Source organism: Chlorocebus sabaeus, chromosome 14 (genome assembly GCF_047675955.1).
Source record: "Chlorocebus sabaeus isolate Y175 chromosome 14, mChlSab1.0.hap1, whole genome shotgun sequence".
Classification (NCBI taxonomy): Eukaryota; Metazoa; Chordata; class Mammalia; order Primates; family Cercopithecidae; genus Chlorocebus; species Chlorocebus sabaeus.
This window is the reverse complement of record NC_132917.1, coordinates 32,167,879-32,187,170: the sequence shown is the minus strand read 5'-3', so window position 1 is coordinate 32,187,170 and position 19,292 is coordinate 32,167,879. Positions and strand designations below refer to the sequence as shown.

The window sequence follows — 19,292 nt, the reverse complement described above, 5'->3', positions numbered from 1 at the left end:
CTGTCGCCCAGGCTGGAGTGCAGTGGTGCGATCTTGGCTCATTGCAAGCTCTGCCTCCTGGGTTCACACCTTTCTCCTGCCTCAGCCTCCCAAGTAGCTGGGACTACAGGTGCCTGTCACCACGCCCAGCTGATTTTTTGTATTTTTAGTAGAGACGGGGTTTCACCGAATTAGCCAGGATGGTCTCGATCTCCTGACCTCGTGATCCACCCACCTCAGCCTCCCAAAGTGCTGGGATTACAGGCGTGAGCCACCGCACCCGGCCACCCCTCTTTAAAAAACAAAAACAAACAACAAAACAAAGCAAAAAAACAAGAGTAAGACTGTTACTGTTATAGTTAAGGCAATCAACAAACAAGCTTCTTTAAAACATTAGAGTTTTTAAAAATTAAATCAGCAAATGCAGTATATTACTTAATTTTGTAAAGGATGAATCTACTCTTCTTTCAGCCATTGGCAACTTTTTTCTCAATTTCACAACTAGATGCATTTAAATACCAAACAGTATTACTTGATTTAGTTTCCTTAAGCCCTGCTTAACTTCCTGTGAAGTTGCATACTGCATTCATTGGGGTTTAGATGCAAAGTGAAAGCAGGACTACAATCATATATAATCAAACTACCACTGAAAAAGGCCTTGGGAAGATCCTCTAATGGATCTCAAACAATGCTTTTTCCCAGTATAGACGTATTCCAGTCTCTTCAGCTCAATGCCAGATGAAACAGGTGAAGAAAAAGCAGATTTGCATCCCTCATTTCACCCACATTACAAGAGTAAGTTCAATTAGTAGAACAGAAGGCAGATCATTAATAATGTCATAATTCCTTTTCTTCTTTATTGTGTTGGGGTGGGTCAGCTAGTAACCTTACCAGCTACATTTTATAGTGAAGGAAAACAACTAAATTAAACTTCTAGGAATAGTGCTATTCTCGACGGAGCTAGTTTAAAAGAAAACAAGGCAGTTACTAATACTTCCCTAAAAAGAAAAATTATTAAAAACAAAGAAAGAATATAGTTATCCTCCTCAGGAGGCTTATGTACTGCAGTCATTGCTATGTATAAAAAACCAAACTACAGTGTAAACAACTGCTCATCTCCCATAAGACTGCAGAATAACAAATTTCCCCTCTGAATGTCATCGACACTAATGTTGTTACCAATGAACGATTAGTTGGGCAGAAAATACCATAAGACTTTTATTTTAGCTTTCAAACTCCTTCTTAAAAAGAGGAAACAACCACATTGCAATAACACAAATATTATTTAATTCTTCATATAATGATACATGCTACAGTGTATACTATAACCTTATTACTTCCCTGAGGATTTTCTTGAACTCTACTGCTGCTAAACCACAAAAATGTTTGTGGTAGTTAAAACCAACTTTTTTAAGAGAAAAACTGTCTACAGTTTATTCACAAATATGTTGCAATTGAAAGCATCTATCCCAATCACAGTTCTTTAGTATATAAGCAGAAAACAAACTTAGGTAACATTCAAACTATTCAGAGCCTACGATATGTTGTTATTCTTATCCAGTTATTATAGTAAGCAGTAGTTCTGTTTGCTCTTCTCAAGAAAGAGTTCCACTATAAGAAGGCTAGTTTTAGGAATATTTTGAGTGTAATTTCTAGTATAATGGTGATTTGGCCAACTACAATGAATTATTTATGTCAATAATACATCAGCAGTCAAGATTCATAAACAGATCAAATCCACTACCCAACAGTACTCTTTATGCAATTTGGTGGGCACAAAGCTTGAACATGTAAGTGCTTATCTTGATAAAATGTACTTACCGAAGAGGAAATGCGATTTGCAAAACAAAACAAAACAAAAATCAAACTGAAGAATAATGAGTCTTAAAAAGGCTGGCAGACTAAGCAAAAAAAAAAAAAAAAAAAAAGAAATATTTTAAGAAAGTGAAGATTACCTGAATGCATTCGCTCTATAATAATGGACTGGTGAGGCGGAGGTTGAAGAAAATGTGAAGCATGAGAAATTGCAAGGGCTAGACCAGAACCAAGTGGATTCTAGAGCGGGGGGGAAAAAAAAAAAGTCTAACTTTATACTGATATTACTATAGTTCTATAAAAACTACTAACCGTAATATCAAATTAATAAGTTTCTTCTCTTAATGTATGTACTGTAATATTTTATAAAAGAAAATAATTTGATACATCAAGTTGGTATTAAAAATTTTGTCTTCTAAAGTTAGAGTATATTTCAAGATATTTTTAAATGTCTAAGCCAACACCTATTTAAAACATAATTTACCATTCTGGACTTGTTGGAATTTTTGTTATGTGCAGCAAGATTGACTGCTGGGGGATCAATGACTGAGCCTGGGAAAAGCTGTGCAAGTTCGGCATTAATCACAACGGAAACTGCTTCATTGGGTGGAGTGAGTGGTGGAGTCATAAAAAGAGGTGTTGTTTTTGGAGTGGGTGGAATAACATCAGATGGATGAATGAAGAATCCAGGGGCAGCCACTGGGTTGGAAGGCACAGAGTTGTGAACAGGACCTACTGCTGATGCTGCTGCAGCTGCTGCAGCTGTTGTCTGATGTAACTTGGCTTCCAGCTTTGCTTTCTGCAAAAGAAGTAAAAGCAACATATATAGACTAATCCTGCCTACCTAAATTGTAGCAGAATACCACATGGGCATATATTATGAAGATAAACATGATTAAATTGATCATACTTAAAGATGAAATTAAATCAAAATTGGACTCAATATAAATGGATCATTGCTTTGCTATGTACACTTTAAATATTTAACACAAAATTTCCTGTGTTATTTGGGAACTAGGACTCTTTCAAGGTAATGGTGAAAAGGAAACACAACAATTAAATATAAATAAGGAATATCTGCTCAAAACAAAATATTTTAAGGAGGTGAATTCTCAGGTTGACTAATGTAATACAATTTGTCACCTGAAATTGCCACAGATTTCACTTAAACCAGTGGTCCTCAACTTTTTTGACACCAGGGACCAGTTTCATAGAAGACAATTTTTCCACAGATGCAGGGAGATGTGGCGGAGGCACAGGCGACTGGTTTCGGGATGAAACTGTTCCACCTCAGATCATCAGGCACTAGACTCTCATAAGGAACATGCAACCTAGATCCCTCACACGCACAGTTCACAATAAGGTTCATGCTCCTATGAGAATCAAATGCCCTTGCTGATCTAAAAGGAGATGGAACTCAGGTAGTGCTCGCTTGCCCACCGCTCACATCTTGCTGTGCGGCCCAGTTCCTCAAAGGCCATTTACTGGTACTGGTCTGTGGCCCAGGGATTGGAGACCCCTAACTTAAGCCACAATAAAATTTATAAAGCATCTGTCATTATTTGTGAATTTTAAGTCACATTAATTTAACTGTTCTATAAAATTTTGTTTTAGGAACTATACTCCATGTAAATAGTAACTAGTAACTGTACATATTCTTTGATCGAGTGTTTAGAGAACGGATTTAACACTGCACAAAAAATATCAATCATATTCCCTCAAATATGTATCAAATAAGATGTATTCATACAATGTCAACCAACTTAAATATCACAAAGACTTTACCTCAATTTTTGTTGAAAATGATTAGCTCAGATCAGTCAACCTACATTTCTTTATGAAAATAATGGTCATTTTTAAAGTACTTTTTCAGCTTTTGAAGTTTAGAGACAGCATGAACAAAGAGCCAAATAGTCTCCAACCTGTTGCTGAAGCTTCAAAAGCTGCTGCTGTTTCTCTTGCAGCACCTGTAGCTGTTGCTCGGCTGAAGCCATTGCATGAGAGAGAGACTGCAAAGCTACCTGGGCTGCTGAACTCAGGGCTGTCGAGGCTTCCCCAACTGTCCCAGACGATAGTCCACCTACTGCAGGAGTAACCCCGAAGGAACTCACTGGCATAAGACAAGGGGTAAAAACAAAAACAAAAAACACCAGGATGAAGAAAAGGTTAAAGAGAAAACATGTTCAAATATTTTGGCACTATCTGGAAAGTATAAATAAGGAAACATTAATGGTAAAATAAAGTATATTGATAATACTATCACTAAAGATCTAGGAAATCCAGGAATGACTTTTTTTTTGAGACAGGGTCTCACTCTGTTGCTCAGGCTGGAGTGCAGTGGCGTGATCTTGGTTCACTGCAACCTCCACCTCTGGGTTCAAGAGATTCTTGTGCCTCAGCCTCCTGAGTAGCTGGGATTACAGGCATGCACCACCATGCTGGGCTAATTTTTGTATGTTTGGTAGAGATGGGGTCTGCCATATTGGCCAGGCTGGTCTGGAACTCCTGGCCTCAAGTGATCCACTAGTCTTGGCCTCCCAAAGGCTAGGATTACAGGTGTGAGCCACCACGCCCAGCCCAGCAACGAGGAATGACTTCTTAAAGAAAAGCAAAATCAGAGACAGTATACTTTTGAGTTTGCAAATATTTTTGTTAAAGTCATCATTAAAAATGAAAGTAATCTTATTACACAATTTGAGCATAAGAAATAAATTTGCTTTACTAAGTTTTCTTACTGTAACAACATACCCCACTTCACCTACCAAAAGGACCCAAAAGCCCTTCAAATATAAGATCTTCATTTAAAAACAGATGAAAATGACACTTCCTCATTGTAAAGCATATCCTATACAGAGACAAGGCCTACACAGAATAAGCTACCCAGAATACCAAATGTTTTACACACACAGTAAAACTAGCACACACTTCTACCCATGAACATTATCAGTAATAAAGACTTGATGAAACCCTACAAGAGATTTCTCTGATTTTCCATTTCATTGTTATTCAAACAACATTATAAATAATTCTTTCTGCATTGTTTTCCAATATTTATGAGAAATATATTGGAAAAGCTGGGATAAAAACTTCATTTCACAACTTAATCCAGTATGTCAGCACAAAACAAAAGGTAGGTGCCAAGTTTAATAACAGCATAAATATTTCTAACAGGCCTTACTACAAACTCACAATGGAGGGAAAGATAACTGCTATAAGAATAGCAAATATTTCGTATGCATTACCATGTGGCATTGTTTTAAAGAATAACTACAATTCACTTTATGGGCAAATTTTTGGCCCAGGCATCATGACTCCCTTTTTTTTTTTTCTTTGCTGATTAAGTAAAGAAGGCTCAGAGAAATTACCCTGTAAACTCATAGTAGTAGAACTAGAAACAGAACCAAAGCATATGTAAAGCCAAAGCCAATGAAGGGCATAGTGTTAAGCATGGAAGCTACATCAATTTATTTAATCTTGGCAAGAGAAAAGTATTAAGTTCTAACTAAGCAAAGTTTTTGTTGCTATTATTATACGTATGAGGTACTAAAATAATCCCATTTTCTACATAATAAAACTAAAGCTGAGGGAAGTAATTTGCTCACAGGTAGTAGATAAAGGGGAAAATCCAGGCAATCTAACAGCCTCTCTCTTTAAAAGCAAACAAGGGCTATATTGTGCCAGAATTCCAATAAAATTTAAAAATAAGCTAAAATAAACAACATACCAATAACAAAAACTGTACATATCCTCTCATAATTAAATTTCCTTATGTAAAAAAACAAAACCACCACTCATTACAATGCAGTCATACTGTGCCCTTCATTTAGCCAATACCAATTATAAGCTTGGTCAAAGATAGTGCAATTGGCTGGGCATGGTGGCTCACGCCTGTAATCCTAACACTTTGGGAGGCTGAGGTAGGTGGATCACTTGAGGTAAGGAGTTCAAGACCAGCTTGGTCAACATGGTGAGACCTGTCTCTACTAAACACACACACACACACACACACACACACACACACACATTAGCCAAGCATGGTGGCACACGCCTGTAAGCCCAGCTACTCAGGAGGCCGAGGCACGAGAAACACTTGAACTCAGGAGGTGCAGGTTGCAGTGAGCTGAGATACTGCCACTGCACTCCAGTCTGGGTGATGGAGGGGGAGGGGGAGGGGGAGGGGAGGGCAGAGCAGAGCAATTGCATCTCATAGAATATGCGTGGTCCCAAAATAAAATTCATCTGCTCCTTCAAGTGTTCCACACCAAATCAACAGTTATTAATTCTAACAGTAAAGGGGAAACTGTTAGACTTGCTAAATCATTCATACCATGCTTGTATTTTGGGGTAATACACGTGGTTTTTAATACTGTGAACATTTACATTTAACTGATTTTAAAATCTAATGCCCAAATAATACAGGGAAAACCAAGTGAATCCCTACAAACAAACAGAAGATGTAAACAATCCAAGGAAAAATAAGCCATCCTGATACTACAGACTATAGAACTAATCAGAAATCTTTTGCACAATCCGAGTTTTCAATATCCTTTCTATTTTTATACTGCAAAGGGCCTCAAAAACTCTAGTTATAAAAAAGATAGGGCTCAGCCAGGTGCGGTGGCTGATGCCTGCAATCCCAGCACTTTGGGAAGCCAAGATGGACAGATCACCTGAGGTCAGGAATTCGAGAACAGCCTGACCAACATGGTAAAACCCTGTCTCTACTAAAAATACAAAAATTAGCTGGGTGTGGTGGCGGGCACCTGTAATCCCAGCTACTCGGGAGGCTGAGGCAGGAGAATCACTTGAACCCAGAAGGCAGAGGTTACAGTGAGCCAAAATTGTGCCACTTCACTCCAGTTTGGCAACGGAGTGAGACTCCGCCTCAAAAAAAAAAAAAAAAAATATATATATATATATATACACACACACACACACATATATATATATATATGAACGAGACAAAGATGAGTACTACTATTACCATTTCTGTTCAACAACATATAGGAAGACCTAGAAAGCACAATATAACACAAGGAAAAACCAATAATAAAATGATTAGAAAGAAAAAAGTAAAACTATTAATAGATGACATGATTGCAACATATTAAAAATTCTCTAAGAAACTACCAACTATCTACAAACTACTTTTAAAATAATATAGCACTGTCACCAGATGTTGACAGTAACATATACAAACCAATTATAGTTTTATACACTAATAACAAATGAATGGAATGTAACATTAAAAGGAAGATCGCTTATAACAACATAACAATTAAATACATAACTAAGAATCTAAAAAAAAAAAAAAATGTTGAAAACCAGAAAGCATAACCAAGAGAAATCAAAGACCTAAATATATTATAGAATATATACCGCCAGTGTGTATTCTGGATCACAGAAAAAAAACACACACACAAGTGTTAATGCACTTAAAAGCTCAATATTAAGATGCCAACTCTCCTAAACTGATTTACATATAGGCCCTAAATTTTAAAAACAAGTATTTTGTGTAGAAATTGACAAACTAAATCTAAAATTCAAACAGAAATACAAAAGACCTAGAATAGCAACAACAATCTTTTTAAGAAAAAGAATATTCGTAGGTTGTACTCATAGGTACATACCCAAGAGAACCGAAAACACACATTGACCAAAAAAACAAAACAAAATAAAAAAAACCTATCCCAAAATGTTCACAACAGCATTAGAGATAACAGCCAAAAAGAAGAAATCACCAAAATATTCACCCATAGATGAATGCCTAAACAAAATGGAATATTCAGCCAGAAAAATGAGTAACGTACTGACACAGGCTAAATGGATGAAACTCCAATCTGCTGGTTGCCAGGAGATAGGAAGGGTTTGGGGAGAATGGGAGAAAACGCTAATGGATGAAGAGTTTCTTTCTGTAGTGATGGAAATGTTCTAGAATTAGATAACAGTGATAACTGCATAACATTTTGAGTTTTATTTTAAAAAAAAAATTAGAAAATCAATTTTTAGATTTTTACTATCAGATATAAACACTTAATATAAAGTTACACTAAGACAACAGAGGCTGGGCACAGTGGCTCACGCCTGTAATCCCAGTACTTCGGGAGGCCAAGGCAGGCAAATCACTTGAGGTCAGGAGTTCAAGACCAGCTGAGCCAACATGGCAAAACCCCATCTACGCTAAACATCCAAAAATTCACTGATGGTGGTGCATGTCTATAATCCCAACTATCAGGAGGCTGAGGTGGGAGAATCACTTGAGCCCAAGAGGGGAGGCTGCAGTGAGCTACGATTGAGCCACTGCACTTCAACCTGGGCTACAGAGCATCTCACTCTGTATCAAACAAAAAAAAAAAAAAAAAAAAAAAGAAGAAGGCAATACAGTATTAACAAAAGACCAAATAAATGACCAATGAAACAGAAACAGACCCACATATACATGAGATACTTACTATAGAGGCAACACTACAGTAAAGTGGGAGCAGAGTAGTTTTCCCATAAATGATTAGATAGCAGAAGATAGAACAAGTATTAAAAAAAAGATGGATTAGAAGAAAATATCCATAATTAACTAAGGAGACATAAAACAATTGAAAATTCTATCAGTTATGATGATGAGATATAACGTATATAAAAATGAAGGCTCAAAAAGACAGGAGACAAAATGGAGCAGAAGCAATATTTAAAGAGTTAACTGGCTATTTCTCTAAAGCTGTGAAAGATATCAGTTAAAACTTCAGGAAGCTATCAACTAAAGATTCAAGAAGTCCTATCAATCTGAAGCGGAATAAACACAAATGAAACCACATGTAGGAACATCACAGAAAAATTCTGAAAGCAAAAAAAGGGGAGAAGGGCAATCTCAGAAAGTTTGAGAAACGACCTTTAAAAAGCAATAATAAGACTGACAGATGACTTCTAACAAATACAATCTAAGCTAAAAGACAAGGAAAGATTACCTTTAAATCACTAGTAAAAATAGTAACTTAGAATCCCTATAGAATTCTTTATTGTATTAAGTTTAATCATGTATTGAAAATCAGATGACACCGCAAACCTGATTATGTTAATTTAACTGATTACAACACTGGTTTCATAATAAATTATAATTAATTTAGGTAATTATGATCAGATATTAGATCTGTTTTGAAGTATTTTGGCAAAGAAAAAAAGAATAGCCAAATGTGAAAAAATAACAATGATATTGGAATTTGGATAATGGCTATGCTGCTTGTTCATTCGAGTATTCATAAAACTTTGAACTTTTTCCCAAAAAAACCTAATTGAATGTGTCATCAGTAAATAAGTACAAAAAGAGATATTAAGAATATTTTTCAGACCTAAGAAAAATCATACCAGATAAAAGCTCAAAGACAAAGGAATAAAAAGCAACGAGAATGGAATTATAAGGTAAATTCAAGTGAATACTGAATATAAAAAATTATAATAATGTATTATGGGAATTCATATATACTTCTGGAATACAGACTATATATTCTGGATTATGGGAATTAATTATGTATTATGGAAAAAAACATATACTTCTGGAATCAGAGTAAATACTGTGATCTCAATGATATAATTACTAAAAGAATGGTTCAAGAATAAAACGGAAAAACTGACCAATAAAAAATATAACAAACCCTAAAAACAGAAAAGGAAGAAAAAGAAGCATGTAACCAACCATCAGGACAATGAGAAATAGAACAGTACATATAAAAAATCATGGCAGACTTAAACAGGAATATATCACTAATTACATTAAACGTAACTGAATTAAACTCTCCCACTGAAAGACAAAAGTATCAGGCTGGATTTTTAATAAATCCAACTACATGCCATTTATACATAGTATATCTAAAACATAAGGAAACACTGAAAAGTTGAAAGTAAAAAGATGGAAAAATATATACCATACAAACAGCAGTCAAAGAAGGCTGGTGTTAACTAAGTAAACATCAGACGAGGTAAATCCTAGGAGAAATAGCAAACTTAAATAGCAAATTTAAATAGCAAAGATAAAAAGATAACTCATGCCAGGTGCAGTGGTGTGTGCCTGCAATCCCAGGTACTTGCAAGACAGGGGCAAGAGGGGCATTTGAGCCCAAGACCAGCCTGGGCAACACAGCAAGACCCAATCTCAAAAAATAATAATAAAAGATAATTCATAATGATAGAAGAAATTTCCAAGAATTCACAACCATTCTAAATTTATATGATGGTCTCAAAATGTATAAAAATTGATGACAAAAAATAAACAAATCTACCATTTTTTAACATACTGGCCTCATTAACTAAAAAACAAACAGGTAAAATAACCAATAAAGATAGACAATCTGAAGAACACAATAAGCAAACTTGACCAAAAGGATATATAGAGTACACTTCACCAACAAGTGCAGAGTTAACATTATTAAGTATGGATGGAATATTTATAGAATTTGACCCTCTACAATTCTCAACAAATTTGCAAGATCAATAATCTGAGTATTTGACTCCACAGCATTTAAATAGGAACCAATAGCAAAAAGATTAGTTACTTACTGAAACTGAATACCCTATGAAGCAGTGAATCAACTTCTACATTCCTATTCAAAAGTATATCCATCAGTACTATTAGCTCCACAATGAAACAACTCAAATGTCTATCAGCAGTATACAAACCAATAGTGGACGCATAAATTTTTATTCGGACAACAGAATTCTAAACAGCAATGAAAAAGAACCAACTGTCTATACACAATGATATAGATTAATGTCATAATCATAGGATTGAAAAGGCGGCAGACCAAATATACATACATGTGCAATTCTATGTTATACAGACCTTACTCAATCACTATTCAAGAAAGCATCATTAAGTGGTTATTCATAGAAATCAACAAAAACCAAGTAACTACTCTAAAAGGATGATGTTTAGCTTCTGGAGAAAATGAGGAAGAAATAAATGGAAGTGGTCATGAAGACACCCTTTGGGGTGCTAGAAATGTTCTTTCTTTACTTATCAGTCATCACATAGACAATGTGTACCATGATAAACTACTGAGCTGTGCAATTATTTTCTGCACTTTTCCGCATAGGTATTATTTTAATATTAACATGTTTCAAAAAAGCAAACAGGAAGTTGAGAGACTACAATCATCTTTCAGCTCCTTATAATCACTAGTCAGCACTTTGCCTTAACAGTTAATAAAAATCTCTCTTTAGGCAGTTTCATTTTGGGTGAAATAAAGAGGTGGTGGCATATATACACACACACTACCTCTGTAAAGACAAGAAACTGGTTCCATTGCTTGCTTTGCAGGGGGAGAAATGGGTGGCGAGTGTGGAGAAATACTTCTTCAAACCTAACCTTTTATCTTTTAAAAATTATGTGCCTTCTAAAAGCATTACTTATGCAAACACATGAATTTTCTTAAGATAAAATAAAAATCCAGGATACTTAATTTCTTTTTCTTTCTGAGATGGAGTCTCACTCTGTCACCCAGGCTAGAGTGCAGTAGCACAATCCTCCACCTCCAAGTTCAAGCAATTCTTGTGCCTCAGCCTCCCAAGTAGCTGGGACTACAGGCACCTGCCACAACACCCAGCCATAATTGTTGTATTTTTAGTAGAGATGGGGTTTCACCATGTTGACCAGGCTTGTCTCAAACCAGGATACTTAATTTTTTTTTTTTTTTTAAGACGAATCTTGCCGTTTGCCCAGGCTGGAGTGCAGCGGCGCAATTTTGTCATGGCATGTTTCTATTCTAATGTAAATGTAAAAGTTTCTACAAAATAACTCTATATTCCAAGAAAACAAATATAAATTAATTTTGACCTTTCCAGAATCACCATATAAAGGAAATATTAGGTTTTTATCTAAAAAGCTCATATTCACTACACAAACTGTGAATTTCACATAGTAGTTACCTCCACAATTGGATACATAAGGCAATTCCTAACAAAAAGACACTCAAATAAAGAACTGATAAATTCCTTTTAAAACCTCTTGCTATTCTGAAACCAGCTAAGATTAAATTTTTCATGACTTTTGTAGCAAACCGTTTTTGCTTTTTGTTAAAACTGTTGAGGAGACTAAGATGGTACCCAATTACACAAAACCATCAACAGAAGAATCACGTTAAGACAATATTCAAACCCTTCAGTGACTAATATAGACATAAAATCATAAAACAATCTTCTTAATTGAAAGACTTCTATTATTCATACTGCAATAGAAGTAACTATAAATAAATACCGATCTTCCTACGTGAGGAGGAAAAAAAATCACAGAAAACAAGAAAGAAAATAAACAAGTTTCCACTGATTGATGGTCAAAAACTTAATTTTTAAGTAAAGTTATTTAACACACCAAGAACATCACATATTCAACAAACCCAAATAGTACCTCATCACATATTCAAGGTGGTTTTAAACTAGTTCGAAAAACAGTATTCCCTCTTTACTCATATCAACCTTCTCAAAAACATCATTCCATAGTAGAAAACATGTAGTCTATTTTTACTCTTCCATTTCCACCATATTTGATATTTTTCAAATTAAAAAATTTCTGAAAGTGCATACACATAAAAACAGAATGATTTAAGACAGTGCTCTAAGTGGGTACAGGGAGAAAAAAAAACCTATCAACTGACTTAGCAAAGAATATAAAACAATTTATATTTCCCCCAAATGTCTCTCCCACAAATAAATTTCCACTTAACATAACAGCAATGAAAATTACATAATTAGAACTAATATTTAAATACATAAATATCACTTTATTACTGCATAAAGTATATAATAAAAGAAGGTATATACCAGTAAACGTACTTGCATCATCCCTTTCTATTCTGGTTCCATCACTAGTTGACACACAAGTAAAGTGCAGAGGTTCAACTTCCAAAAGTCCAGTGAGAGATGTGAAACTACCCTCAGCAGCTGTGCAACTACTGACCTTTCCATTTCCTAATGGCAAAAGACAAGTTTTATAACATGTGAAGATAATTTTTAAAAAGCAATAGTCATAACAATAATTACAGCTGCAACTTCAATTTTAATTAGAACATACAAATACACAACTCTTACACAGTGCTTGAATCACAGGCATGGTATTAAGAAAACTGACAAAACAGCAGACACCAGTTCCCCAGCTACAAAAGCAGATTTGGATAAAAGCAACTTAGTAGCCCTTCACATTAACAGAAACATGAGTGGTAGTTTCCTATAACATGAAACTTATATTTAGTAACAAGTGATTTCAATCTCAAATGGGATGAAAAAAGTAGTAAATCAGCTACTGACATTAGCTATCACATATGTAAAATCAGAATACATTCTATGATGTCAACTGCATAAGTATAAGACATAAAACAAAGGACGATCATTTCAAAATATTAACAAGATTTATACATTGTTTCTTGTATTTTGTTCATATTATCAGTTTTATAGAATAAGGCACACTACTTCATAGTCACAAAAATAGTTTAAGCTAGCATAAGTAGTTTTTAAAAGAAAAAACCATGTAGCCACAACTATATGACCAATAAAACCACAGCAAGAAGACTAGAGGGAAGAACACAAATGAATTCACAAGGACTGTGTATGTAGTTTGGGAAGGCAAGGATTATATTCACTACTTTCCAATTTTTTTTTTTTTTAAATTAGCACTCATATAAACAGAATTCACAGATGAAAAGAATGGGGAGATATAAAAACTGTCATTAACAGCTGAAGGACTGTCAAATACAAGAATAAACTATCATAACCTTGTTTCCCAATGTCTTATTGGGGGTCAGCATAGGGCCTTACACGTGTTCCGAAAAATGCTTATTGCACACTTACTCAATACAAGAACTGGGAGACCGAAGAGTAAAAGGATAAGTCCCAGTCCTCATGAAGACTATATTATATGTTAGTGATTATTAGGAATTAACGCAACTTTTTTTTTAAGCTGCAAGGTTTTACTTAAGAGAAATTTAAAGGACTAGTAAGTCAAGGGGCAATCAATACTAAGTCATGGGATAACAAAATGCTTCTCTGATGAAATGAGGGCATTCATGGGAAGAATAAGAGAGTTTTATACATTTGTTCCCTTGAAGTGGGAGAAAAGCCATGCAGAAAGAACATGAGTGAAATCCCCATAGTAAAGAAACATGGCACATTTAAGGAATTGAAAGAACAATATGGCTAGAGGGAACAGTTCTCAATTCTAAGATCCCTCTACATATCTTTAAAATATTAAGAACCCTGAAGAGCTCTTGTTTTCATTGTTTTACTGGTACTTACCATAGCAGAAATTTTAAGATGTGAAATTTAAATATTAATTCATTTAATAATAAACGCATTAAAGGTTAAAATAGCATAATTTGATGAAAAATAACTGTTCTCTGAAGCAAAAATAATTTAATGAAAAAAGTGACAATGTTTTACCTATTTAAAAATCTCTTTAAAATGTGAAGTATCAGAGGATACTTGGATTCTCCTACCTGCCTCTGCATTCGACATGTTGTAATATGTCATTTTAGTAGAAGTAGGTGAAAAAATCTGGCCCAACACAAATATGTAGTTGGGAAAAGAATACTTTAACATACTTGCATATTCAAAAACTTGACAAGTGGTAATTTCTTAAAGGTTACAATGTGGTATCTGAAATCTTACCAATGAACTTCTCAAGCTCTGTTACATTAAGATCAGCTGATATATCTTATACTTTTAAGGAACTTTACCCATACATAATGGTGAAACCATTGCATTGATCATTTGGAAAATATTGGTTCACCACTGTATACAAATATTCCAAATGTTGACACATTTCATTATCCAATATTGGAAAATTACACTCTCTAATATCAGATCCCATGAGAAAAGTCCACATACTGGGAAGCTATCAAGCTCACTATGGGAGATATGTTTCTCATTCACTTTTCAAAAAACACTGTCAAGTAACACAGTGTAAATGAGCGTGGTTTGTCTGTCAGTCATTACTGCAAATAAAAATGGTACTCCAAGAATCAAGCAAGTAGTTCAGCTTGTAACTCAACTGCACAATTCCCTGAAACAAGCATGGTACTTTGGCATGCCACAGAAGTACTCTATGCATATGTATCATTCATCTCAGAATAAAAGATGTGTATTCATGGGTTAAAATTTTAATAAAATTAATAATTTTTACTGCATCAAGGGCATTTTAAAATGAAACTGATGTTTTTATTACAAGTGCATAGTGAATAACACCATGTTTTTTCACAATTGATAAAAATGTCAATGAAATCAAAAAGACAAATAACTTCATTCTACTATCATCAAAATAGTTATGACCATATAGATCCCCTTAATGATCTCAGGAACCCTTTGGGGGTCTATAGAACACACTTTGAGAATCACAGGGCCAAAGAAGACTAAACAGGGCAATGATACAAGATAAAATGGCAAGGAAAAGACAGTCAAATCATTTAGGATTTTCTATGCTGTATTACAAACTCTGAACTTCAGAAGATGGGAAGACATGAGAAGTATTCTAAGGAGAAAGGTAAAGTAATTGAACGATCACACTCAATGCAATGTGGAGAATGTACTGAAGTGAGGCAAGAATAGATGTAGGAAGATCACTGTGAAAGCTATTATTGTGGTCTGGGTTCAAGATGACTGTAACTTGTGATCATGAGAAGTAAGAGAGTGAACAAACTCGAAATACAGTCAGCTCTCTGTATCTGTGGGTTTGGAGTCCATGGATTAACCAACTACAGACAGAAAATATTCAGGGGAAAAAAATGAATGGCTGAGTCTGTTACAGCCTTTTTTTCTCGTCATTATTCCCTACACAATACAGTATAACAAGTACTCATGTAGCATTAACATTGTATTAGGTATTATAAGTGATGTTGAAACAATTTAAGGCACACAGCAGGATATGCGTAAGTTGTATACAAACTGCACTACACCATTTTTTATAAGGGACTTTAGTATCTACAGATTTTGTTGTCCGCGAGGAGTCCTGGAACCAATTCCCCACGGATAGAGAGGAACAACTGCGTACACTAGTGGAAAAATAGGTGCCATATGGTGGTATCCTCAATGTGGGAGATAAGAAAGATATAAGTATCAAGAATGACACTCACATTTCTGTCTTGTGCCACAGATGCCATTAAGAACAACAAAAACAAATGCTGTAGAAAGACTAATAATGAGGAACAACATGATGAGACATTAAAGTGGAGACATATCATGATTTCTAAATCCCTTGTTCTGAGTCTTCTTTACTCATTTGCAAACTTGACTACCTCAGAGTTTGGAATGAACCTTACAGTCTTTCCCTTACACTTTTACCCTAATGGATTTAACTGCTTCTTTTGGTATACTGAAGGCATTGGTATCTCCAATTCTAGTCTCCCCTCTTAGTTCCAACCATAAATTGCAATGGCCTAATTGATGCGTCACTTGGATAGAGAAGACAGAAAATGGTGAGATGGGCATAAGGCAATCAGAGCCTAAGGCATCAAATACAGCAATAACACATATATCCAAGTCAGCATAAGTAATTAAAAAGCAAGTGACAGACCAGTACGTGTAGTATGATCTATCATTAGAAGCTATATTAACGAATACGGGTAGCAAACAAGTTTAAATAGCTAAACATCCAGTTAACAATAGTAACTTAACAGGGTGGAAAGGTTGGGGTTGAGGCATTTTACATTTCATTTATATTTCGGTATTTGATTTTTTTTTATTTTGCTTTTATCACACCTCATAAGTTACTTTTCAACAAAATTGAACTTCTCCCTCAAAATTTATTTATATCTGGTTATTAATCTGTTTGCAAATTTTCTAACATTTTTGTTTCCTAACAACATTTGTAGTAAGTGTAATTAGATGGAAGAAAAAAATGGTCACTGTTTTATCTAACAAAAATAGACAGTAAATTTTAGCACTTAAAAAGATTATGTAAATAGTAATGCATACATCCGAAAAACACATTCTTCAGAAAGTATAAAAGGATATATGTAATGTATACAAAGCTTACCTCAAGAAAGTGACAGATGCAGAAAATTATCTTTTGTTTGTGCATCCTTATTTATTACAGTAAGTATATATTACTAATTTTGTATTTTTGAAATAGGAAATTTTTTTAACTTTATAAAGGCAGCAAAGATATATCGAATAAAACTGAAAAGGCTACAACAAATAAATCAAATTTTAAATAGTCTCATATAAGCATTAAAATCACAGTGAAATGAAATGCATAACAGAAACAAAAAATTAAAGTCACAACCCTTTCAAACATGACTTTAATATACTGGGATTTTCTTCAGGGGGAAAGAGGAAGTTAAGAACTTCTAGCAAATATTTTAATGATTCATATGTTAAGTTCTAAGGAATTTTAGTTTCTAAAGAAAAAACATCATGACTACAATCTGTTAAGTCAAATGGCAACTTAAATCCAAGATACAACATTCAGAATTTCCTTTAATAAAAGAAATCACTACCTGAAAGGACATCTGATAAATCAATTTCATCTGACTGGACACCAATGCTGCTGTTATAAACATTTTTACAAGAAGAGCCACTCATCTCCAAATCAAAGAGGACTGGATCAAATGGTGAGCTATATAATCCATATCTGAAAAACAAAATAATGCACTAACAATTTTCCTTTCAGCCATCTAATTAACAAATTACCTTTACTTAGTTTTAAAAGCAGTCTAACAGCGCAGAGGGAGATGCTGACTACATTTGACCCATCAAATTCAGTGAATCTCAACTATGTTCCCTGCAATCTATACTCTAAAGGACACTGTCCAGAGACTCAACATATGTGATTCCAATAAGCTGGCAACTAAGGTACTAAGACTGCCACCTGCAGATTGAAGCTAGGGTAATCAGGCACCATTCTCTCCCCTGAATCATTACAACACAGCCTCAAGTACAAAGGCTTTGAGTAAAATGTTATCAAAATCAGAACATCTAATCTAGGAAATTCTAAAATCTTTGCTCTAAATAAAGGAATGCCCTACTTCAAACGTAGACCATCAGGCAAGAACTTAAATCTAACCTTCTGCTATTGCTTAATTCATCATGTTACAAGTTTTAAAATATAAGTAGCAGGTAGAAGAATACTAGTTATGGGACAATAAGTGATTCACACAATTCCATCTATAAAGTGCATAGACAAACAGACACATTACATTCTTCTTCCATTAGCAGGGGATACCACTTTTCAGTATTAAATAAAATTAGCCCTCTGAATAATTATCATAAGGATTTATCAAACTGTTAAAGAGTAATTTCTGGCTGGGGACGGTGGCTCACGCCTGTAATCCCAGCACTTTGGGAGGCCGAGGTGGGCAGATCAACTGAGGTTGGGAGTTCACGAACAGCCTGACCAACATGGAGAAACCCCGTTTCTACTAAAAATACAAAATTAGCCGGGCCTGGTGATGCATGTCTATAATCCCAGCTACTCGGGAGGCTGAGGCAGGAGAATCGCTTGAACCCGGGAGGCAGAGATTGTGGTAAGCCAAGATTGCGCCATTGCACTCCAGCCTGGGCAACAAGAGCGAAACTCAGTCTCCCAAAAAAAAAAAAAAAAAAAAGTAGTTTCTGAGAAAACAGAAGACAATAAAACCTCAGACTACTATCATGTGGAAAAAGTAAGGTATAAACTAAACATTTTTGCAAGAAAAATACTATTTTCAGCATATATATATAAAATAATAGTTCTCTGCAACGGCGTGATCATACTCAGAGACGCCTGCTATTAATCATTAGATATACTAAAATACCTTGTCTGAAGTAAAGCTTCCATTGGCGTTAGCCTGTCCTGTAACTGTCTGGACACTGCAGTAAGCAAAGATGCACAAGCTGTACTGCATCCAGCCAGATCTTCATCTTTCACATAATTCAGTAAGACAAAATACCAATAGACAGAACCTGGAAACAACAACAACAAAATAAATGTTTCTTTTTCCTCCTTTTCCTCTAATAATGAGAATTTAAGATTACCTGTTTATCAGAATACCTCCTTTTGCTAAAAAGATACTCCTTTTTCTGGAAAAAACAATCTTATGGGCAATTTACAAAGACAACTCCGTGGAGGGATCGAAGAGGACACTTAAAATATAAACAACACACTGACGCACAGTCTTACACTAAGAATTTCAAATATTTCTGAAGAGTTTCATAAAGTCAACATAGGTATTTAAGTGTATAATAATGTGAGATGACTCTGAGGGACACTTCAAAATAGCTGAAAAAGTGAGGAGACTGCAGGTCCTTCAAATCATCCTTACCGAAATACTGTTTCTCTGTACAAAACTTTTTAAAAATAGTGGATGGCAGTGAGCTTCAAACAGCCCATTTTAGTGAATGAATGGGGAATAAAATTATTCTATAATGTGTTAGGTACAAATCAACATTGCTTAAAAGATTATCATGACAAGTGTATTTTTGCTTTTTTTTATTAACTGCTACATATATGCCAAAATTTAAGCATCCTAACTTTAAAACTATCCTTAAGA

At 34.8% G+C, this 19,292-nt stretch overlaps 1 protein-coding gene across 9 annotated transcripts in view; it reads right to left on the bottom strand.

The window, feature by feature from the left end:
• The window catches only part of BIRC6 (baculoviral IAP repeat containing 6), a 255,476-nt gene that overhangs the window by 151,691 nt on the left and 84,493 nt on the right, over nucleotides 1–19,292 (bottom strand). For 7 of the 9 annotated variants that reach the window (XR_005243294.2, XM_038006769.2, XM_038006768.2 and 4 more), the window contains 6 exons: nucleotides 18,558–18,705; nucleotides 17,262–17,395; nucleotides 12,598–12,744; nucleotides 3,717–3,904; nucleotides 2,279–2,593; nucleotides 1,935–2,034 (listed from right to left, as the gene is read on the bottom strand). Coding sequence is in view for 8 of the 9 variants with exons in the window: in XM_038006769.2 (XP_037862697.1) it covers nucleotides 1,935–2,034; nucleotides 2,279–2,593; nucleotides 3,717–3,904; nucleotides 12,598–12,744; nucleotides 17,262–17,395; nucleotides 18,558–18,705 (1,032 nt within the window). In the remaining variant the exon portion in view is untranslated. The remainder of the gene's footprint in view (nucleotides 1–1,934; nucleotides 2,035–2,278; nucleotides 2,594–3,716; nucleotides 3,905–12,597; nucleotides 12,745–17,261; nucleotides 17,396–18,557; nucleotides 18,706–19,292) is intronic. The other 2 variants (XM_007970997.3, XM_007971002.3) reach the window with 1 other exon arrangement.